At 56.0% G+C, this 22,902-nt stretch overlaps 8 protein-coding genes across 8 annotated transcripts; 3 read left to right on the top strand and 5 right to left on the bottom strand.

Moving 5' to 3' along the window:
- Positions 1 to 467: 467 nt before the first annotated feature.
- Positions 468 to 1,447, top strand: W97_08230 (uncharacterized protein; the record flags this gene model as incomplete). Its single annotated transcript, XM_007786099.1, has 3 exons — positions 468 to 795; positions 862 to 992; positions 1,046 to 1,447. 3 exons carry the CDS (start codon positions 468 to 470, stop codon positions 1,445 to 1,447), a joined length of 861 nt encoding a protein of 286 aa, XP_007784289.1.
- A 1,313-nt stretch (positions 1,448 to 2,760) lies between these two features.
- W97_08231 (uncharacterized protein) lies at positions 2,761 to 5,438 on the top strand (the record flags this gene model as incomplete). Its single annotated transcript, XM_007786100.1, has 2 exons — positions 2,761 to 3,456; positions 3,666 to 5,438. 2 exons carry the CDS (start codon positions 2,761 to 2,763, stop codon positions 5,436 to 5,438), a joined length of 2,469 nt encoding a protein of 822 aa, XP_007784290.1.
- A 922-nt stretch (positions 5,439 to 6,360) lies between these two features.
- W97_08232 (uncharacterized protein) lies at positions 6,361 to 8,008 on the bottom strand (the record flags this gene model as incomplete). Its single annotated transcript, XM_007786101.1, has 2 exons — positions 6,361 to 7,639; positions 7,728 to 8,008. 2 exons carry the CDS (start codon positions 8,006 to 8,008, stop codon positions 6,361 to 6,363), a joined length of 1,560 nt encoding a protein of 519 aa, XP_007784291.1.
- A 584-nt stretch (positions 8,009 to 8,592) lies between these two features.
- W97_08233 (uncharacterized protein) lies at positions 8,593 to 9,747 on the top strand (the record flags this gene model as incomplete). The annotated part of the gene is made up of 2 exons (XM_007786102.1): positions 8,593 to 8,723; positions 8,811 to 9,747. The coding sequence occupies 2 exons, from the start codon at positions 8,593 to 8,595 to the stop codon at positions 9,745 to 9,747; spliced, it is 1,068 nt and encodes a 355-aa protein (XP_007784292.1).
- A 790-nt stretch (positions 9,748 to 10,537) lies between these two features.
- On the bottom strand, positions 10,538 to 12,281 carry W97_08234 (uncharacterized protein; the record flags this gene model as incomplete). The annotated part of the gene is made up of 6 exons (XM_007786103.1): positions 10,538 to 10,712; positions 10,775 to 11,428; positions 11,480 to 11,603; positions 11,655 to 11,901; positions 11,953 to 11,992; positions 12,052 to 12,281. 6 exons carry the CDS (start codon positions 12,279 to 12,281, stop codon positions 10,538 to 10,540), a joined length of 1,470 nt encoding a protein of 489 aa, XP_007784293.1.
- A 3,409-nt stretch (positions 12,282 to 15,690) lies between these two features.
- W97_08235 (uncharacterized protein) lies at positions 15,691 to 16,515 on the bottom strand (the record flags this gene model as incomplete). The annotated part of the gene is made up of 1 exon (XM_007786104.1): positions 15,691 to 16,515. One exon carries the CDS (start codon positions 16,513 to 16,515, stop codon positions 15,691 to 15,693), a length of 825 nt encoding a protein of 274 aa, XP_007784294.1.
- Positions 16,516 to 18,377: 1,862 nt separating this feature from the next.
- Positions 18,378 to 18,788, bottom strand: W97_08236 (uncharacterized protein; the record flags this gene model as incomplete). Its single annotated transcript, XM_007786105.1, has 1 exon — positions 18,378 to 18,788. One exon carries the CDS (start codon positions 18,786 to 18,788, stop codon positions 18,378 to 18,380), a length of 411 nt encoding a protein of 136 aa, XP_007784295.1.
- Positions 18,789 to 20,151: 1,363 nt separating this feature from the next.
- W97_08237 (uncharacterized protein) lies at positions 20,152 to 21,027 on the bottom strand (the record flags this gene model as incomplete). Its single annotated transcript, XM_007786106.1, has 1 exon — positions 20,152 to 21,027. The coding sequence occupies one exon, from the start codon at positions 21,025 to 21,027 to the stop codon at positions 20,152 to 20,154; it is 876 nt and encodes a 291-aa protein (XP_007784296.1).
- Positions 21,028 to 22,902: the final 1,875 nt, after the last annotated feature.

Consider the following 22,902-nt stretch of genomic DNA (forward strand, 5'->3'; position numbering starts at 1 on the left):
TATGGCTTCCCCAAGAGCCTCTTAATTTTAGAGATGAATATATTCAAACGATTCCTAGCAGCCGTATTGAAGACCAAGAAAGTTGAGGAGACTGAGGAGCCTTTCGCTCGAAACGGTCCGTCCTGGCATTGTTTGCGCGTTATGATGTATCTTCAAATGACCCCTCTTACGATTTTTATTGCTGCAGGTTATGCCTCAGCCATAGCCACGGCTAGGGTTCTAGAGAGGCGAGCACCTCCGGAAATTCCCCCTTATGTTATTGACTACGGTACGGAACTCTCGTACATCTCGCGCGTCTCTGCTACGAGCCTCTAAGTATCGAACGGCATCACGGAGCGGTCCGGTTACATGCGAATGCAAGGCCACGAACATTGCCGACATCTCTTACTTCCAATTTGATCGAAATTGCTGTGCCTTAACACTGTGATGCAGCACCCCTCGTCTACCTCCACTCTGCGGACCAGTATATGCCGTCCGACATCGGGGCGCAAGTAGCCAACACTCAACCGGAAGTCAACTTCGAGGTCGTCGCTGGAGCACCTAACCCGCTCACGCTGGATAATCTTGATCAGCTCAACCCGTTAGGCGGAAAAGATGTATACCTCACGTCGAAGGTTGACATCACAACAAACCCGGCCTGGCTAAATGGCGCCAGGCCTGACTCAAGCGGCAAGATCAGCGGCGCAACGCCCTGTGTTGTCATTGTGAACGATAAAGGCAGCGGCAACGTTGATGCTTTCTACATGTACTTCTGGGCAAACAACTGGGGTGGCGAAGTCCTCGGCAAGAACCTTGGTATGCTATCCCATCCCATCTCCGACAACAGAGAATGGAGAACTCGAGCCTGACCTTCCTCCAAAGGCAACCACGTAGGGGACTTCGAGCATAACATGATCCGCTTCCAAAATGGGGTTCCGAAAGCCGTATGGTATTCTCAACATGGCAACGGTCAAGCCTTCAAGTACTCCACCGTAAAGAAATCCGGCTTGCGCGTGAGTGTAACCCTCGACTCCACCGCATCCTCGTCCACTAACAGTCTTATAAGCCCCTCGTCTACGTCTCCAAAGGCAGCCACGCCCTCTATGCCATCACTGGGAAACACGATCACACGATTCCGAACCTGAATCTCCCCTTCGGGCTGCTCGTAGACCACACCGACGCCGGCATCAAATGGGATCCGTTGCTCAGCACCTGGTATTACACCTACGATGGCGCCAGCAGCACATTTGCCGCGCGCAGCGAGGGCGTTCCAACGGCTTGGCTATACTTCGAGGGTAGATGGGGCGACCGGGAATACCCGAAATCAGACCCGAGACAGAAGGAGTTTTTCGGGGTGCCGAAGTATAGCAGTGGGCCTACGGGGCCGAAGGATAAGCAGCTGAATCGGGAGAAGGTGTGTCCGGATAATGGGCAGTTGTGTATTGTGAGGAATATTCTGGTGCCGTGATAACATATACCCAGCGTGTAGTGGAGATCTAACCAAGATATCTGTTACGTTTGATGATCTATACGCAAAAATTGCTTGACAACAAGAAGCGAAGCACTGAGATCTTGCGCATCTTTAGAGAAATGTACTTCTTGCGCTGGATGCTATTAATGGATACAAGGCTGGCTGGCTCGTGAGAAGGGCCCCTCGCACGGACAACTTTGGATGGAGAAAGTGTTCTTCCAACCCCGGGACATCCTGACATCTTGCCAAGAACTGTCTGCTTCTCAGCCAGCGTGCAGCCGTTAGCTTAGTATTACCTAGCTGAGTAGAGAATTGGAAAACTGCTACTCTCAAGCACAGCCTCCGCCGAAACTCTCTAGGAGAGCTCCCATTTGCGGAGTCTAGAAACCGAAGTCTGACCTATCCGCCCGCTAGACGCAGGCCCACAATGATTCATCTGTCTAGGTACTTACCGTCTTGTCTCGAACCGGAGATTGACAAACGCGGTACTCCGAGAAAACCTGGTCTGCAACAGTTGTCGTTGTCACTGGATGTGGCCGTCCAGCAGTACTCGAGACGCCCGTGTCGTTGGGAATGCAGCAAGCCGTCACTGTCGGGAACAAGCTCGCGTTTCCAGACAGCACTTCGAACGAATGCTATCTGCACTGCACCATGTCTGGCGATAACCAAGTGCCAATCTTACTAACTATACAGGCAGTGACCAAGAACGCGCCAGAGGTCTTTCAATGTCATGGCAACTGAGGCACGTACGATGGCCTTACAACCAAGCATATTCTGGTAATTCTAACGCAACCAAATCACGATGGATTGGGCGAGGACATGGCCATGCATATGCCCATGCTAGATCCATTGACATGGAGCTCCTGCAAGTACACAGCCGTTCGTTAATTCTTGAGTTGTCTTGTCAGAGTGTAACTGGGTTGTCGGTTCTGGATCATGTCAAGCGTGAGTCGTGTTCTGGCACCGCAATTCATAGCTTGGTAGACTTCCATGGACATCAACTGTTTCTCACGTGAATGTGCATGCCCAGCCCAGATGGTTAATTGCTCTGGACGCGAAATTGCGCGGTGAAGGGACATTCACGTCATCTCGCGTGCGTCTACATCACGACGCGCTTCCATCCCAATATCAACATCACCTCCAGACTACGTTTCTACACATCAGCTGGGAACATCTCTATCTCTTCCATACAATCGTTCCGAACTTTCGCTCGTTCTTCTCATTCAGCATCCCTACATTTTCAAGCACAGAATCTTACTTCGCAACTTGGTCCGACAGCGTCACTCGTTTGTCAACGCAGCTCCCCGATAATGGGTGGCCCGTTGGCAGACATCGGGTCAAACCACCAGCGTCTGCCTAAGAAGACCGTTCAGCGGAACTCTTTCGTCCAGTTGCAGGATGAGAACTCGATTACAACTCCCAAGAAGACGCCCGAGCAAGACTCGCCCCACTACATGGCCAGCACCAAGGCCTCGATCAGTGCCCAAGCCACGGCTTCACGCTCAAAACTCCCGCGACGTGCTGTAACGCCTTCCTCCTTCTCGAGTACCGCTGCGAAGGGCCGAGCGTGGGTTGCGCTAGCTACAAAGCGAGTCCGCAGTGGACGCGGCAAAACGCCCGATCACAGCAACGGCGCGCTATCAGCAGTTGTGACAGCCCGCATTGCGAAGAGCGGCGTGCCAGCGATCTCCTCTCCTCTCGAGAAACGTCTTCCCAGTCTGCCAATTGCCCAGATCAGTACTTCGAGTCCAGCCAAGGCGAGCCGTACGCTCATCGATGCCGCCGAACGGCCTCTACGCAAGTCACCCGGAACACCAGAGGAGGCGGAGTGGCCTGCTCTATCCCCTGAGAGGACATCGACGTCCTCTGACACTGCACAGAGCTCATCAGCGGAACATTCCATTCAAGACCTAGAAGTGTCTCACGCGGTCGAAGCGCAATTCATGGACAAACCCACCGCCGTGATGGTTCGCCAATCAGTCGCGGATCCGGCCAGAACGCTTGAGGTAAGCCTAACACATCGCGCGGATATCTCATTCACTGATCGATGCCCCGGAACTGTCTTCCTTAACTCTGTGACTCATCTGTTGGAAGTACATCCGGCTGGTCAAAGTCACTCAAATATATCTGCTGTGGACGTCGTAACACTCGGGGCTTCAACAGATCCTGGATAACAGTTCAGACTGGGCCTATGCTGACACGTTCTGCCAACCAGGACGCAACGGCTACTTCGCCCGTTGCTGCAGGATTACGGACTATGGTGTGTGGTGACCAGGGCGCCAATGACGATGAACAAGCCACGAAGCGAATGAAGGCCCGCCCTGCATCTCGGAGCAGCCTACCCATCGCGCGAACAAAGCTCCCGTCATCACCAGTGACACCTACACCGTCGGTGGCTCGCAGCAGCCTTCCTCGAGGCCTTCCAAGAGCGACCATCAAGACCCATCCGCGCAGTTCACTTCCCAAGCCGAAGCGTGCTCCGTCTCCCCTGATCAACAGTTTCAACCAGAGCGCTAGTCCCACGAGGGATTCTTCAAGTCCACAGCTTAAGAACTCGCAAACAGTCATGAGTGCTCAATCTGAAGCAGTATCGCCTTCATCCATCCGCGCAGTCAGCCAGTCACCGCCGTCAAACTACCACTCTCCTTCCGGCCAAAATACTCAGCGGAACAAGCCACAACCGGACGGTCCTCGCATCCCAAGCCGAAGCTCGTCACAAAAACCATCTCCAGCCTCCCTCGAAGGGGATTCTTCAAGCCCCAGTTCGAGCACCGCAGCAGGGACACGCGTTAGGCGACTATCTTCAACCTCTTCATGTAGCCGCGCATCTGGGCTCGCTCCGGTCTTGACGGTTTCAGAAGACGCTGACAGAATCATATACGGCGACCATCCACCACCGCCGCCCCCAAAACCCCGCGCGCAGGCCACAGGCACCATCAAGCGTGACTCAAGCAACGTTACCGGGCTTCGCAAGGCCTCGGAGCATAGCCAGAAGGAACCGTCTGACCACGGCGCCAAAAGCTCTGGCAACAACGGTGTAGACGAAGGCGACGCGGTGTCTTACAAGTTTACGATGTTTGAGAGCCCGAGACCAACAGGCGCTAGCACTGAAGATAAAGCTGGCCTCCGTGGCAGCACGGGAGCTTCCACATTACAGCAGCGCCCCACTTTTGTGAACCGTACCAACTTCAACCGTCCCTTGTTGTTCTCAGAAGACATACAGTCGATCGGTTTCCCGTCGAGGGTCCCGTCCCAGGCTGCCCAAGCGACTAAGACCACCGTCGCTCCGCACACGCTTAGAGCTCCGTCGCTCATGAATGCGAAGCTCTCAGCTGACCTCTCTCCTTACTCCAGCGTGGGCGATTACCTGAAACAGGCCGAATCCACGAAGTCCTCCAGAAACTCTATGCCGAGGTCCGACTCGAAGGCTCGCCTCGCTCTCTCCGGTATCCGTAGCATTTTCCACAAGCGGGACCCGAAGTCTGCCTTGAGGGAGAAAGACCCGAACAAACGCATGGCTAATGTCACGTCTCATGGTAGCTCTGCCAAAAAACCAAGGCAGTCCTTGTACAACGATCAGCTACCCAGGACTTCGCAGGCTCTACCCGTTGTTAATACTCCCCCAGTCCCTTCCGCTCGACTGTTTGTTCGCCCTCGCCACCCATCCGAGTACATCTCCGAATCACCATCCCTTGAATCGCCCGCACCCACGGCATCAAGCGAGACGGCCAGGCTAGCCACGGCGTTGATCGAGCAAGCTCGCTCAGGACGGCTCGATGCATCGGAGCAGGCGCGCCTGCTTAGCCTTGGAGAGATCATGCTACACACTGCCAACTTCCATGCGCGGTCTAGGCAGGCAATGGAACGCGCCCAGCAGGCTGCACGTGAGGCGAAGTTGGCTCACGAGATGACTAACGAAGTATTGGCTGCGATTGTCCGGATTGTCCATCAGTCAACGTCTGTCAGCGATTTGCTTGGGCGCCGCTGAATGAGCTCCGAGCCATTTATGTACAACGACCTCCTGATACGGACGCCGGACGATACACACTCTGATTCCATGAGGACCGCCTACTGACAACGCTTCGTGTCCAGCAATGTTCTCACGAGATTCAGGAGCTGTCGCCTTCCCATTGTGATATACGCTGGCAGCTTTGCTGACCTTTGTCCACCTCAGTCCTCTGGAACCGTCACACGCGCTGTACCAATCCCGCTTCTAGTTTTTCGATTCCTTTGGCTTCGGCCGTTGGCATCTGACGTTGCATCATGGTTGGCATGAAGACCCGACGTCGGGCTTCTAGCTCACACACGAGTGACGCTGATGTTCAATGCTTGCCGGCGTTTTGGGGTGATGTCTCTACTGCATTGCTCCATTGGATTTCTTGGTTTAGCTTCCATCAGGTCCGCCCAAGGCGTACACCCACAGCACTCCTCAGCACCTGGCGGGTTCACTTTGCCTTCGTCTGCAAGAGCGGGTTAATTGTACGATACCCACGTTTGCTTCGGTGCGAGGGACATGGTAGTTGCGGTGGAGGCTGAAGCTTACACGAAGTAACGGTAATGCAATACACAAAACACTTTCCACGCGAAGCGCTCACATTTGTCCGCGTCTGCATGCCGACTAAGGGTTTTCCATGTCGTTCGAGTGTGAGACCGAATCCATACTCGATGCTAATTGTATACTACATGAGACGGTTGAAGAGATGCGCTCTTGATGAAGACAACCTCCACGTGTGAACCTCGTGAAGCCACATATCATGCCATGCAAGCCAGTACCAAACGTTCGGTGCCACTCGCTCCCGATAGCCACATTACCCAGCCAGTACGCCGCGCTCTTGATCTATCTAACCTAGCAAATCATCTATCCCTCATTATGCAAAAACTCCACCATCTACCCCAGCGACATCCCTTCCCTACGCATTACTCCTTACCTGCCCTAAAACCTCGCCCTCCACAACCGCCTCGCCCGGTCCCCTATTAACATCCTCCCTCCTCTCCTTCTCCCCCAAGCGCCTCTCCTCGCGCTCATCCAGATCCGTCGTCAAGGGGATCCAGCCCCTAATCCCAGCCCCGGGGTCCACAATCGCCGCATCGTCGCTCCCCTCCTCGGCACTCTCTCTATCCGCCCTGGACGTCTCCGCGACCTCGATGCCGCACTCCCGCATCACCTGCAGCATGGCGCGCGCGTTCAGCGTGATGGTGCGCACGGGCTCCTCGGCCTTGAAGACGCGCTTCGTGACCCAGGGGAAGAGGACGCCGAAGTCGCTCTGGCTGAGGTGCGCCGAGGCGGCCGCGTAGAAGAAGCGCGGGGCCGGCTGGGCGCGGCGCGGGTGGTCCGAGGTCGGGGACTCGGAGAGTACGCGCTTCGTCTCGCGCAGGTGCGAGGACCACTTGAAGAAGGCTTCGCTGAGGACGGCGAGGATGGCGGTGCCGCCGGCGCCCGAGGGGGCGTAGGCGGGGAGCGGCTTCGCCCAGAGCCAGGCTGTGGCGGGGGAGTGCAGAGGGAGGCACCAGAGATCGAGCAGCATGACGGGACTCTGCGGCGTGACTTGCTGCGCTAGTGCTGAGTCGGGCGAGGGCTTGAAGAGAGGGGTGTAGTTGTGCTTCTTGGCGTCGTGGGCGCTGGGGCGGTAGAAGACGCTCTTGACGAACTGGACGGTTGTGGCGGCGCCGAAGGAGTGGCCTGCCCAGGTTATGGCGCCTGGGCGGTGGACGTCGAGGGCGTTGCGGAAGAGGGAAAGGGCGTCGAAGGGGCCGCCTTTGTGAAAGTGACCATTGCTGGGCGTGTTGGGGTCGAGATTCTTGAGGGGAGCCCCTTGGTCGATTTTGAGGAGCGCGTCGTGCACGAGCCCCAGCTCCCACAGCCGGATCTTGAGCTGCTCGTCGCGCTGCGCCCAAGTATCGGGTGAGGGCTTGTGCGGCACGGCGCGGTAGGGCACCTCTCGGGCTTCAGACTTGTCCGTAGCGCGGACATAGGAGATTGGGGCGCTGCCGTCGCGGTGGTCGGGCGCTATGACAACGATGCCGTGGCTGGAGAGCGAGCCGGCGAGGTGCGAGTACGTGTTACGGGTGCCGCCGAGGCCGTGGGAGAAGACGAGGACAGGCCAGCGGGCGGACTTGGTAGGTGCAGGGAGGAGGCGCGCGTTGCGGTGGACAGGGATCGAGATGTAGTAGAGGAGCTGGGGGAAGAAGCTGGTCACACGAGCTTGTCAGCACGGACACGCGGACATGGAAATTGAGCAAGTCCCAAATTGACTGCAGAGTAGGCGGATGTACTCACGAGAAGAGCTCAGAGAAGGCGGAACCGGCGCCTAGGAAGCGAGCGTACGCGCTCACGTAGCCACGCTGAGGGTTCGGGATCCATCTTACGGGTCTCTCGTGTGTGCCAGGTTCGCACGGGTAGAAGACACGGAAGGCGGTGGTTGCAATTGTCGAGTCCGGCGCAGGGCTTGGAGCCTCGAGGTCCGCCACCGGTATCTCTACATCGACTGAGCCGACCTGGTATGGGCCTGTGTAGGACGGAAAGCCGGGTGTTGGGTTCAAATGAGAGAGGAAGGACATGGTGGACTGGTGGTACTGAGAGACTGAGAGACTGAGAGGATGGTAAGGAGATAGAAGTCAAGGAAACGGGGGGGACCTGGAAGAATTGCAGGTTGATATGGAACACGCGAGCAGCGGCGACAGGAAAAGTTGAAACGCCTTGATGACGTTTGTGACTTGCCGAGGCTCCATGCCAAGGTGACAGCCGTCATCCGCTGCGGCTCCCGGCGGAAGGTGCGAGACATGTTGTGCCCGCTTCACCTACAAGAGTGAATGTTGTGCTTCGTGGACTTGCCAGCGTGAAGGAGTAGCGAGTCTATTCTTAATGGAGGTGAATGTTTGCGGATGGATCTGGCGCTGATGCGGAGACGGGCGTGGCATGCAAGATGGCACCGATGGCCGGCGCATTCTCCGTCGCTCGGAAATTCCCCTCGTCTGCGGCTCGTCCCGCTGTCAGCCCCATAGCCGGCTCCTCACGACAGGCGTCATACGAGTACCAACAGCAAAGTATACTGATAGCATCTTCGAGCAGCATAATCCGATAAACATAGGCCTCGCACACACTCCTCCATCGCTCTCGAGTGATCGCACCAGCAACCGCCGCCATGGCGCGCCAACGTGCCGCCTCCAACGCCTCAACCAACAGCTCCAACCCCCCACGCGACCCGCAAGAGCTGGCAAGCATGTACGATTACCTCGCCAAAATCATCCTCATCGGCCCCAGCGGCAGTGGAAAGTGGGCATCCCCCCCCCTTCTCACCCTCCCTACCCCTCCTTCCCCCCTTACCCCCCCACCAACCCACCTAACAAAAAACCCCCGCAGATCCTGCCTCCTCCACCGCTTCACCCACTCCACATTCCGCACCCTCTCCAGCCAAACAATCGGCGTCGAGTTCGCCTCCAAGGTCGTGCGCGTCGGCTCCGGGTCACGACGCCGGCGCATAAAGCTGCAGCTCTGGGACACAGCCGGCACGGAGCGGTTCCGGTCCGTCAGCCGGTCCTACTACCGCGGCGCCGCCGGCGCGGTGCTCGTGTACGACGTCTCGGACCCCGCGAGCTTCGGCGCGCTGCCGACGTTCCTGAGCGATGCGCGGGCGCTCGCGAGTCCGCAGCTTACGGTTGTGCTGGCGGGGTGTAAGAGTGATCTGGCCGAGGAGGGAGGGGGCGGGGGAGGGGGCGGGGGAGGGCAAGAGCAGCAAGAGACGTCTGCGCCGTCATCGTGGGTCGACAGCACATCGCCAGCGCCATCGAGTCTCTCGAGCCGCTACTCCGCCCTCAGCTATGGCACGCCCCCGCGCACCTCGGCCTCCAGCACGCCCACCACGGCCCGAAAGTTCACCGCCGGCCACGCCGCACCCGCGACAACCATCCCGCCGGACTCCGACACCCCCCTCGTCTCGACCGCCCAAGCAACCGCCTGGGCCTCCACGCAGGCCCCGCCGCTCCCATATACCACCGAAGTCTCCGCCCTGTCCGGCGACGGCGTCGCAGCGCTCTTCCACAAACTCGCCACCATCATCCTGACGCGCATCGAGCTGGGCGAAATCGACCCGGACGATCCACGCTGCGGGATCCAGTACGGCGACGCGTATGGCGAGGATGCGTGGAGCGTCAAGAGCGGGCGGAGCGGGGGCGCGGGGGCGAGGAGGAGGAGGGGCGGGACGGGGGGAGGCGGAGGGGGAGGGTGGATGGCGGGGGCGAGGGAGTGGGAGGAGGTGTTTAGGGTCTCGGGCAGGAGGAGAAGAGGGGGATGTTGCTGAGGTTAGTCCCGCGGCGTTTAGGGGTGTAGTTCCTTGCCTGGTGGTTTTTTGGGGGGGCTCTGGGCAAAAGGGGGTTAGGGCGCAAGGGCATCTTTGGTCCCGGCATGAGTTGTTGGTAGAGGTAGATTTCTATGCTGCTTGCTTCATCTGTCGGACGGTATGTTTCGCTGTAGTGATTTCCTACGCAGGCCTGCATGGTCGGTGACGCTCGTCGCCGCCTCTATAGAGATTCGCTCGTCCTAATGTGTTATGGCCAACTCAAAGACACCTGTTGTGGCTGTAGGTGTGAGAATGTTGAGCTGGCCTTGGTCGTATCCGGACCCTCGCAACACGATAGCCAGTGGGAAGAGCAGTACGGGTGCACCTTAGTCCTCTGTAATATCACGATGGGCTTTCGCATTTCTCTGTCTCGATTCTGGAGAATCGCACAGGAAAAAGCCTGACGCTTCGAGGGATCGACAGTGGGGAAGTTGGACAGCAGCACCAGTCCTGCTTCCTCAGGCAAGCGGAGTAATTGTTTTAATAGCCGTGTCCGGGCGGTTGAGTACTATGCATGCCAAATGTAAGGTACGAACGGTTAAAGCACATTCACGAATCGCACGGTTCTTGAAGCTAATTCAGAACATCCATTTCATATTGACTCTAGTCTCTAACTGATGCCAATGCCATTAGATTAACAAAATCACACCAAACCTGTATTGGTGTTGCCTGCCTGCACCGTGATCCTGTAGCCCTCCTGTGCCACCCAAGTGAAATAAATAGGAGAAGCCATCGTCTAGATATTATGTTTCTAGATGGTGTACCTGAAGCCTTGGCCGCTCTCCTCGAGCACGACCTCGCCGCGGTCGGCCCTCTTGTTCTGGATCCTGAACCGGATGGTCAGGAGACCGACAATGATCATGTTCATGATGGTGCACGCAATGCAGGCGTAGATACCCGGGTAGTATGTCGGGCGATCTTGGGTTCTGTGGATTCAGAGTCAGCGTACCGTCACATCTATGCTGAAAATCGAGGCGGTTCTGCTTACCTGAAGACAAGCGATCCAGCAATACCGCCAATACCGCCAAAGCCGACGAGCGTAGCGCTGCAGAAAGCGCGCTTCCACTGGCCGCGGATGTTGTTGGCCTGGTACGCCATGGTAGCCGGGACGTTTGCGTTCGCGCCCGCAGTCACGAGGAAGACGCCAAAGTACCTGACGCCCGCGTTGCTGTGGAAGCCCATGATCGGGAGGCCGATGACAGCCAGCAGCATGTTGAACACGATGATCGGGCCACGGATGTGGTACTTGTCACCGATCCACGAGACGCAGTACATGACGATACCGGCAAAAACGTACGGGGGGGCGACGAGGCACTGGGCGGCGCCGACGCTGAAGCCCATGTTTTCGCGCAGAATGATGGGCATGAAGTAGGCGAGGGCGTAGGATATGGTGGTGGTGCCGAAGAAGATCAAGGCGTAACCCCAGATCTTGATGTCGGCGCCGCCGCGAATGAACTTGGCCATTGCGAAGGGCTCGGTGTGTGCATCACCGCGGTCCGCCTGCACGCGCGCCATGATCATCTTGGTTTCGCGCTCGTTCAGGAACATGAAGGACTTGTGCGCGTCATCCGGGAAGCCGACGAGGGCCCAGTAGCCGCCGATGCCGATGATGCAGGTGATTACGCCTTCGATGATGAAGATCCTGTGTGACTGTTAGAGGATGTGGTAGCTGAATGTGAACGGCGAAACGTACCATCTCCAGCCAGTGAGACCAGCCCTGCCGTTCAGCTGCATGAGGCCAAAGGCGAGGATACCGGCGCAGGCAGAGGCGACACATCCAAGAACGTAGAAGCAGGAGTACCGCTTGCCGACCTCGACTGCGATGACGTCAGACTGTGCTCAAACAAGGGCTGAGGGGTGATGCTCACATCTGGTGTACCACGTGCTAAGAAGGTAAACGCAGCTTGGGAAGAAGCCGGCTTCGAGTATACCGAGAATGAAGCGGAGGCCGGCCAGCGTGCCCCAGTCCTTAACGAAACCCATGCCGATCATGACGGAGCCCCAGAGAAGAGTGATGAGGGAGAGGAAGACGCGCGGTCCGACTTTCCGGACAGTGACGGTCGCGGGCGGCTGGAAGATGATGTAGGAGATGAAGAAGACGAGGGTCACAATGCTCTGGATGCTGATGAGTGCGTGGTCGTGGTATTAGAATGAGCTGGTACTTACGTAGCCGTAGCCGGTCACCATGTTCAGCTCGCGGGTCATGCTGGACTGCTGTCAGTATACTGAAGGATGATTCTCACAACTGAGACGGAGATGACGTACCCAGCGAGCGCTGCGGCAGACAAGTTCGTGCGGTCCATCAGACTGATGCAGTACATGATGCCGACGGTCGTGACCAGACGTCGGTCGACGCGGTGGATAATCTTGCGCTGCTCCGCATGGGTGAATTCGTGCAGGAACTCGTCGATGTGTCCAGAGTCCGAGTCCAATCCGTGGTCATCGACATACTTCGGGTGGGCGTGCTCCTTCTCCATGCTGTCGTGGGTGGCCATTGTGAGTATGAGTTCGGGATGACTTCAAGAGTGGAAGAGTGAAGAAAAAATTCGAGGATGACACGAGGGGCGGGAAGAGGTAAGCACTTGTCACACGTGAACCCCTGAGGCTCGGGTGCTGGCAGAGTGTTGTACGGCAAGTGAAGAGGAAGCGGCGCCGGTGGTTAAAGTAGACTTTGCGCGTGCGCAGGCCCTTTACATAAACTCTGGGGCCCCAAGCCGTCCCCCGCCTTTCCGGTGCGAAACCTGGAGAATCAACAAAATTGCCTAGGCGATCGCAGGAAAGAAGCCTCGGCTGGATGAAAACGCCCCTGCCGTTTGATGGATCTGCGCTTGGCTGACCGCACTAAACTTGGCCGCCGTCAGTTGGCGGAAGCGTGCTGTGGAGATGGTGGAGCAGGTGTCAGTGTGGGCTGGGCCGTGGCAAGATGACGGAGGCGCTGGAATGGGAAAGGGGGATCTGCTGGCTGCGGGCTAGCGACGGCTTGGCTTCCCCAGACGTGGGTCCGGAGTGCTGACTCTCCGCGAAAGTCCGTGCGGACTGCAGCCAATCCGCGCGCCCATCAAAAGTAATCGGCGCCGGTAATACTGTAGCGGCGCTGTTGGCGCAAATGTTCAGTAGCTGATTCGGTCGGAACAGTGCGGTGACAATGGGTCGGAGTGGCTAGCCGGCTCCGTGCAAGCGTTCAACCGCTCCGTCTGCTGCAGCTGTGCGGCTCTTGACCCACAGCAGTGTAGAGCTGGTACGGTAACACGCACGCACAGAAGACGATCGACGCAGCGAGGAAGAGCGCTGGAAGAGGTGCGTGGCACAGAACCGAGGGCGGCTGAGAGTGCCTGCACGCGACATGATGTGGTCGTTTGCCCTGACTCTTCCTCCATCTCACTGTGCTGGAAATTGACGAAGAGCTGAGTTCTGGCGCTGTTCGACCATAGATGTCGCAGTAACCCAAAGCGGGAGGTCCTCCGGCGCCTTGTCCCGAGGCAACAAATTTGAAAACGAGCATCGTGGTGACATGGTTGACATCCACCAGCCAGGCTATCGAAACCTCGGTTCTGGATGCTGTGTCTCCACCATCTGACAGTCGTTGAGCTGCTGCTAGAGGGTGAAATCGGGTCTCCTCCTCGCGAGACACGCGGCGCATGTAACTAAGGCTGTCGCATCGCTCTTCTCAGATGCCATACCGGCCTTCGGCCACCTGAATTTGGCTCGCTTCGGAAGCGGGGACGATCAATTCGGACTGCTTCGGAATGAGTAGATATCGCAGCGTTATTGCTGTACTGTAAGTCTGTTAGTATTGTCTCGATCCGCGTGGATATTCCAGTGTGGGGGCGATCTCACACGTCCGGCTACTGTTGTCCTTCTCGAGATTGGGCGACAACATCCTTGTGTCTAGGCTCGGCCTCTCGGTGCCAGAAATCGTTACTCGTTCACACAATCGTCAGCAAAAGAACATCTCATATCTTCAACCTCATAGTCCGAGAAACGATCGTGCCATGTTCTCAAGGCGATGTACTCTTATTATCACCCTTCCTCGTATTAATCATGCCGAGGCTCCTGCACTGATGCGTCATCTCACCCCTGTATCCAATCCCTCAGCGGCCGTAGAACACCACCAGTGAGACATGAGACCCTAAGAAAGATGCACAGCCGTGTTCACGGGGACGGCTTTGAGAACAAACCAAAGAAAGCTGTTCCCGGTAGTTATGGGACTCACGGGACGTCGAAGTACTACAGGATCATGAACAGAGTGGACGTGGAGTTGTCGTTCGACGAGTTGCAATTGGAAAGCCACTGCTCCGCTAAACTGAGTTTGTGTATCTTCTGGGCACAGTCTTCACGGGTTGGATTTTCAAATGTGTTCTTTTTGTCCGCATCTTTGTAGTCGTAGACAGTCTCGCATCTTCCTCCACCTATCACGCCTCGTCTCATGGATTTCCTATCTCAGCACCGCGTCAATCGTGCATAGCCTACCCCGATTTATTTACACAGCTCCAGCGCCATGTTTCCACGAACACGGCATGACGCAATCCGAGGACGAGACTCTCCAGTTCTCCCGCTATTATTCTCAAGTTTGAGATTGTGCACGATGGCTCTTGGTACCCCCCGACCACGTATCCTAGTATCTTCGCACGAAACGACGCTGCCCCTCGCTGTTGTATGTTGGAGGCCCATCGCCGCATCGATGGAAAACTCTCGTCCCTCCTAAGCTGGCTGGGAGGCTGGACGCTCGTCTGTGCACTCTACTGCCTCCACAAGAGCACCTGGCACACCGGCAAACCCGCCCGCGCTTTTACCACTCCGACTCTCCCTCCATAAATTCTTCCAGCCATTCATCGAGTCTTTGACTAACCCTTCTAACGCCTTTCTCCTGCGCTATCGTCCTTCCAACGCACTACAGATCAACACGTAGATCTCAGCCAGCCTCTGTTCGACCCGCCCAGAACCACTACTATCTACCTTTACTGTCGTCAAATAAACATTGAAAAAAAAAGATCAGGATCCCACGGATCACGACCGCGCAACACGTTGGCCAGGCTCTCGTAATAACCGCACACACAGTGCTGACATGAGCGGCCGATGCGCACATGTTGCTTCAACCTCCCGCTGTAGCTTATTACACACATATGCAGCAGGATGTGCGGGGTTGGCAATTGGCCTGAGTGGAGAGAGTGACATGAGAGAAGAGATAAGGAAGAGCTTGGAAAGCGAGGGATGCTGTGCATGGAGCTAGACGCCGGTACCTAGCTGCATAGTCTTCGGGAGACGAGAGGATGTTGGTAAGCTGGAGAGGGACAGGGTCGGAGATGAACCGCGATTCTTTCTTCGTCGCGTCGTGATTCTTATCAAGACATTTAGCCGCGCGTCTGCACCTGTCTCCATGCCGGAGAGTGCGGTGTTGGATGAGGGTGGCAGACCGGTCCAAGGCGTGCCCCCCGGAGTCGATGAAAGAGCCGATCTCGATTGGAAGCCGCAAGTTTATTTTCCCTTTCCGAGGCGGGCAGAATGACGAGCTTTTCTTCCTCATTGTCGGGAGGAGCGCAGGGTGGCTGTAGCTAGCCGGGCAAACCATGATTGAATACTCCAGCCATTTTGGTAGTTCGGTATGTTGGAAATGCTTCCATGCATGTACGCCTCCCCATCTACGTAAGCCAGCTTCCAGGAGCGCTGCCTGAACTTCGAAGATCAAACAGCAACAAAGACGTGGATATCGCGCCATTCTTGTATCCAGCCCAGTTACCTCCATACGCCATGTGATCGCTGCAAAATATGCCATCGTGATGTGCTGCTCCTTGTCCCTCCTTACAGATTCCAGCAGCTCTTCTCCTGTCATAGTGCCCGCTAACCATTGAAGCTTCCCCCTTCGCATCCTCAGCGAAACAAACAGAAGAACCCAGCCCAGCCGCTCTACAGCTGCGCAACCCCTGGACTCATCGCTGCTGCCGCCGCCGCACCCGCCGCCGTAGCATCCACTCTCATGGCCGTCCTCAGCGCCCTCGCCGCAAACGCGCTAGACACATCCCCAAGAAAGACGCCCCTCTCCTGCGCCTCCTTGAGCAGCTGCTCCCACTCCGGGTCCGTCGGCGCGGCCTGGCCCTGCAACCTCGCGGCCCGCAACAGCTGCTGATTCAGCGGGTATCCAATACTCTGCAGCTCGTCCTCATCACTATCGGTATCATCCTCCACCGCATCGACCTCGGCCATCAAACCCATCCCCTCCGCATCTTCCTCCATCGGCTCGCCCTCCCCGTCCTCCTGCTCCCCAGCCTCCTCAATCTCAACCTCGATATCCGTCTTGACCCTAATGTCCCCCTCGCCCTGCCCCCTCCTCAGCCTCCGCGGAACCCACTCCCCAATCTCCTCCCCCGTCGTATCCCTCACCACGACCCCCTCGTCCCGCTCAAACCGCTCCCTAGCCCACGCCGTGCCCTCCCACTTGCAAAACCCCAGCACCTCGCTCTCCGTCCACCCGAGCGTGTCAAACGCCGCGAACAGCCGCGCGTGGTGCTCGAAGCGGCCGAGCCGCTTGCGGTGCGGCGGGAAGGTGTAGTTGAGCCCGGGGTACCGCGCTTCGGTGCTGTCGAGGCTGCCGTAGAAGGTCGCGGTCTCGATGCGCACTTCGGGGATGAGGTGTTTTGTGAGGTGCGCGGTGAAGGTTGGGGGGTCGGTGGGCGTCGGGGTGGGGAAGAGCTGGGTGTAGAGCTGGGTGCTGAGCGGGGTTGTGCGGTGCATGGTGCCTGTGTTGTGGGTGCTGCTGTTTGTTGTGGTTGTAGTGGGAGAGGTTGTGGTGGGTTTGGACGCTCCTTCCGGTCTAGCTGGCTTATCTTGCGGAAGGGAGCGGTTTGTATCTCTGGGGCGCGCTGTTGAAGGTGGTAGAGAGCTGCTGGTGGGGAGAAGTCGGCTGCGTGCAGGAGATGATGCCAGGCGCCCGGCTGGCGAGTGTGCGCCGCACGTGAGGATCTGGGCTTGGTGTCGATGCGCGGTTCCGGTGCTCGCCGCCGCTCAAAAGTTGATAGATCAGTACCTCACGAGACAGGCACGGAGACTTCGCCGACTAGAGAGCTAGGTGTAGGTGTTGGTGAAGCGCTGCTGAGGGTAGAGATTGAGATCCTCTTTCTCGTGAGGTGGTGATTTGGTGGTGAGATGCGTCTCAACGGTGTTTAGAGGGGCAGCTCGAAGCCTCAAGTTGACAATGTACGATGGAAACCGCGGGGCTAAATGCTCTGATGCCTGCTGTCGCCTTGTGCCTCTCGCGGTATTTCGGTGAGTATCGAGGGTTTCCCAGGCGCAGGAAAAGCCGCTGTTTAGCTTTGCCGTGTTGATCGCTGTCAGGAAGCTCGCTCCAATCAGCGATCCGCAATTTTAGTTGCCGATCAGGCACCGGCTAGCTCTTCGCTCTGGAACTGGCTGACAGCTGCGCCGCACAATCGGCATGGGCGAGAGTGGAGGAAAGTATGGTTCACGGGTACAGTACCTTGGGCGGAGAGTGGAAAGAGGAAGACGACAGCGGTACCTGAGGCAGAGGGCCCACGTCAAACTTATGGTTGACAGCCCACGGCCCAGCCCACTGCAGAATCCTCACCGTTCCCAATGGACGAGCTGCAGCAAAGAGCCCTAGCTGCGGTAGACATGCATGTTGCCCCATGGGAGCATTCAACTCTTCTGCGGGCCAGGCGCGTTGCCCGAATTTTCAAGGACAGCACACTTCTGGGCAGCTTTAGTGCCTGCAGCTCCCGCGGTCCGGCAAGCTCGTGCTGTGCCGTTCTTTGGTCCGCAGCCTGCATGTACCGGCTCGGTCACCGGTCACCGCCTATCATAGAGCGGGTGACAGGAGCTGGTCTCAGGTGCGGTCAGCTTCACGGAAGAGAAGCCGAAGAGCCTGGATGGTGTGCAGAAGCCACTAGCTTGCTGGTCTAGGTACTTTCGCAGGCTTTTAAGCCGATGAATACATTGCTGGAGCATACAGTGTTGGATGGAGTGTTTCAACCCTCACAGAACAGTCTGTGGCTCTATCTGCCTGAATCGCTCGCACCGAGTTCCCTGGGTAAAAGCTCAAGGTGTTGTAGTTATCTTCTCTTCCCAAATGGTAGTCTGCCTGACTTATCTGACAGTCTTGCCTGATTACTTACGTACTGGCGATGGCAACTATGGGTCTGAGACGTTCAGAAGGATTTACAGTTTCAGCATCCTGATCATCTTGTTCGATGTGTGGTTACATCCTGCTGGTTCGCTCTTACGACCATACAGACGTTCGAAGGAGTGTACAACTTGGATTTTCTTCCCTTTCATCCTTTAATCGTAGGATATTCGTGAAGCACACCTGGCTTGGTACGCGAAATTATAAATTTTGTACGAGAGGTGTGTGTGCAAAGGAAAACTGGATGAAAGTTGAGCTAAAATGTAGCTGTATGTGACTCCCGAAGTCCGCCACACAGACGAAAGGTTGCAGAACGCAGACGAGAACAAATGTCAGGGCAAAGCGGAGAACATGGCAGCAGGACTTATATTGCAGAACCCATTAGCGCCACCTCTGAACGGCCTCGACCCACGCCGGATATCACCGCCTCCAGCGACTTTTCCTCACGCGACCCTCATCAACAGCTGCCAACAATGACATTATAGCCATCCGAGTCAAACTCCTGCCCCCCCGTTTGACGACCACAAGCATTAACGATATCCCACGCGTACGACGAGATATAATCCGACAACGGCGCGATGTGCCCATCGTTGTCGTTGCAAAGCGTAATGCCAGACTGGTCGATGCAGCTCAGCTGGACGCAAGAGTGTCCGCCGACGTATATGCGTATGTTGCCCCAGCCGCGGATGTTGTTGATGCCTCGCTGGACGTCGCCCGCCCGGGCGTAACCGTAGTTGTCGATGCAGTTCACGCCCAGCTTTTTGCGCCTTTGAAGCTCGGCGGCGGATCCGGGAGCGGGTTGTTTGAAAGGTGTGGCGATGGTGGTGGTGAGGAGGGCGGAGGTGAGGAGAGCGATGGAGAGCTTCATGATGGCGAGGTGCGGCTAGGCTGTTTGTTGATCGATTGTCGGGAAAAGGAGGTGTCCGAGGATTGAATGAAGAGTGAAAACGTCGGACTAGAGAGGGACGAAGGATGAGGAATCGAACTGGTTGATTGTGAAGAGTATACGCCAGGAGTCACTTAGGATGCGGAGATGAAGTGATGCGGATTCTTGGCTGTTGATGTTAGGCATAATGAGAAACTGCCCGCCGTCGATGAAGATATATAACCTTTGAAGAGCGCTCTAGAAGTTTGCTGCTGCTGCTTACAGGCTGAATTTCACAAGCGAACAGACGTACGACCATATTACAGCTGAAAAGGGACCATAACTAACAGCAGTGAAACGAACCCACTTTGGTTGGTCCTTTCATGGACATCATTGCGGTGAGCCCTGCCCCAATACCTGCCTGTTACTAGATGTGTACATGGGAGTATTGTTGTACCGTCTGATACACCGCAGTTTGGAGAGCGTGATGGAACCTTTTCTTGACTGTTTGTCGAATCTAGTAAGCCTGCAGGACGGAACCCGCGGGAGCTTCGTGGCCGGGGTCTCTTGCCGTCCAAACGGCAGCAGTCACGGTTCCTTGCAGCAGAGCTTCGACCAGAATCGAAGACTTCTGTACTCACGACGTTCTTGGTGACGACGTGCTGGAGTAAGGCGCACCGCGGGTGTGGGGTGCAAACTTAAGGGACTGTATGCTTCCGTCTCACACAGGAGTTACTCAACGTTGTTTGCGCGGCTTATTGATTTACCACACTGAGCCATGGTCTCGACCTCTGCAGGTGTTACGCTACTGCTCCCAGAAGAGTCTCATGGCTGATGGAGAGTGAAAGGCCATGCCTCCACGAAGTTGTCTCTAGCCAGACACCCCTGATCCGCCACGTGACCGTGTATGTCACGTGATCATTACAAGTCTTACATCGCATTCCGCATCTTTTGCTACGCGCCCTTGGTTGAGATCCGATGATGCTCAGCTATTTGGGACTCCCATCCAACAATAAGGATAGGGAAACTGGAAACCATAGAGACGGTCGTAAACAAAGTCCACTGTGAAAGAAAAGCTCAAATCCTTGTTCCAACTTCGAATTGCATACCTACGCAGTTGCAAGCAATGTCATATCGCCATCTGTAGGAGAGGAAACATCACTAACTACAACGGCGCTCTCGAAGTATGAGGTCTTTCAAACTTTCTACCTGTGGAATTTACGGCTAGTAAACTTATGCATGAACGGCGCGAAGCCTTCCAAGGCCAGAAGGACGAGAAGTATAGGCAAATCGCTGACTATAGAGTATAACATAATTCACAAATGCATGGTTACCTGGCATGGTCGCCAGACTGGCATTACAAGATCTAATCTGCGGCTCCCTCCGGAGGTGCAGCTATTCGCCGGACAGCAAAGAAAGTACCGATGTCTTCCAGACGGACGCCACCATCACACTCGACGGCATATCCCGCACGTCTCCACGTATCTCTCACAAACTCAGCAAGAGCATCGCGCGAGTCATTCGCAACGGCGTGGTTAACAGCATCCTCGTATGCGGCGTCCCAGTACGCGCGCCGCCGCTCCCGCAGCTGTTCCCGGTAGTCCTCCAGCAGGCGCTCTTCCACGTGCTGCCTGACCTGGCAGAAATAGTGGACATCCACGCGTTCGCCGTACGGTTCTGGACGGGCCACGGTAATGGCGCGAAAATGGCCAGCTTTGAATGCGTCGATCAGGGCCCGGTGTAGTGTCCACGTGGACCACCTGAACTCGCCATCGAACGCTCCGGTACTGCTGGCAGACGGTGGGTTCGGTACCGCTAGGATGATGCGCTCAAGGCGCATGGAGTGAATGAGAAAGGCGCTGAGCTTGTCGGCATGGGCTTGGTTGCTAAATTTAATCGCCGCGATGAGATTGCCCGGGATAGTGAGAGCTTTGGTCTGCAGCCGGCTGTCTTTGGGCAGAGCTTGCAGGAATAGCAAAGCGTCCGAGCATTTCATGTCCAGAGTGAAGTTGTTTGCGCCGTATAATAGGGGCAATGTCACGGAGTAAACCTGGCGGCTCGTGCGCAATAGGGCTGGCGCTGTAGGCTGCACGCTTTTGAATTTCGAGATATCGAGGGAATCGGAAGGTTCTCTGGGACCATCTCGCTGGATGGTAAGGCCCTCGTGCGGGCAGAGCGCGTGCTTGTAGATTATATCCCTTAGCTCTTGTGGTAGACCCCGGTGAGGAAGTTGGAAAGACATTCTTGACGTTCTTTCTGCTGAGCAGCTTGACAAGACTGGATTGGAGGGCGCGGTCAGCGCTGGGAACAACGAGTGACACTAAACTGCCGGGTTTGAGGTTGTGGAAGCAAATCGAGACGTATGAATGTGACAGCGAACTATGTATCCGTGACTAGCTTCATTGAGAGGTCCTTCGCTTGTTCACTTACGCGTTACCCGATTGTTCAACGCGTGGGAGCGGAATTGCACATCCACGAGCTCTCAAGATCAATCCACTCCCGCTAGAGCAGATATGGTGGTAAAAGGTCTCACACCCCCGCCAAATTTAGGGCCATGGTCTGATGACGCGTGCTCGAATTCCCTACGTTCAATGGGAGAAATTGAGCAGTTCTTATTCCCGTGATGCGGTACCCGAAAGAAGCTGAGATTTCGGAGCTGGGCGTATTCTGCCATTTCCAATTCAGTTTGCTAATTGGCGTCGGAGTGCGGTTTTCTTTTTTGTGTGGTACACCGACAAAGCTTCTTCGGTGGCACTTGAAACGCGGAGTGAGGGATAACTGTAAGGAGAGGCCCTCAGCGTCGATACCCGTGCTCTCTCTGGCATAGCGTGTGAGACTAGAGCTTTTTTGCAGCGGCTGGCTTGGAGGTTGCCTTCGAACATTGCCTTGTTGATTCGGTACAACCGTGTTCATAGTGGAGTCTTGGTGGGGCGGTCTAGTATGTCTTTGCAATTCTCTTTGCTTTTGCCTTTTGCAGTCTGGAGAGCCAAAAGCATGGCTTAAGAATCTGTGGTGTTTGAAGGCCAAGCTCTGAATACGAACAAGGGTCCCCCTAGTACAGGCTGGCCGCGCTCCCTGCTTCCCGCTCTGCAGTTCACCGCTCAGATCACGGGGTTGAGTCAAGGTATTTCTGCTGTTGTTAAGCCATCTGGGGAGACTCTTGAGCCAGACCTCAAGCCCAATGCTGCAAAAAACACTAGTACTGCAGAATCGGACGTCGAACAGGATAGAATCAATGACACTTTAATAATAGGAATGATGTAGATGAGGACTTTGCGGTCTTTAAGCTTGGAAATCACCACGTGATGAATGGCAGGGCCTTATTCAGGGAAGACTCCTAGGAAGAGCTCGCCTTGCGAGGGCAAACGTTCATGAGCTTATAAGGTATGGTACGATAGCCCCTGAGAAGGACTGCATAGCTTCATAGTTATATTCAATACTGAATCCCCACTTTCTAAGCGGGCATCCCTGACCTATGTTTTGAGCCATGGCCTGCATGCACCAGACTGTGTATCCAAAAAAATAAAAAAATGAGAACACCACAGATATTTCCGCTCGACCTGTTCACCATACCTGTGACGGTCAATTAGGATTGCAGTCGAAACCCTGGCGCCGCGCGAGACGCCACGCATTCCTCGCTATTCCGCACATCTTGTTATCATCAAACACCTGCGGATCACACCACCTCGGAACGTGGGAGCCGTCGCAGCGGACTTCTTGAACTATACATTTAGCAGCAGCACGAGCTTGACTTTCAGCTTGCGTCAAGATTTTGAAGCGGCTCTTTGAGTCGACCAGCATCATTGCACTTTGGAACTGCAGTTCGGTGATAGCAGGGTCCTCGACAAGACTGACATAGGTAGCTGATGGGTAGCCTAGTGTGGTTTGTAGGTTTCACTTGCATAAAACGGCACAGACATGTCGGCAACGATGTCACAGCCATTGACTCAATGGCTCTGACAGTTCCATAACGCCATCAGCGAAGGCGTCACCAACATCTTCGACGGTAACTTCGATCGTCTTGGCGGCACCAACAAGAGACTTGCGGACGGCATCAATGGCATCATGCCCAGCCTTCCCTGCTTTGTCAACAACCTTATATATTGCCTTGCCTAAT

Source organism: Coniosporium apollinis, assembly GCF_000281105.1.
Source record: "Coniosporium apollinis CBS 100218 chromosome Unknown supercont1.51, whole genome shotgun sequence".
Lineage (NCBI taxonomy): Eukaryota > Fungi > Ascomycota > Dothideomycetes > Coniosporium > Coniosporium apollinis.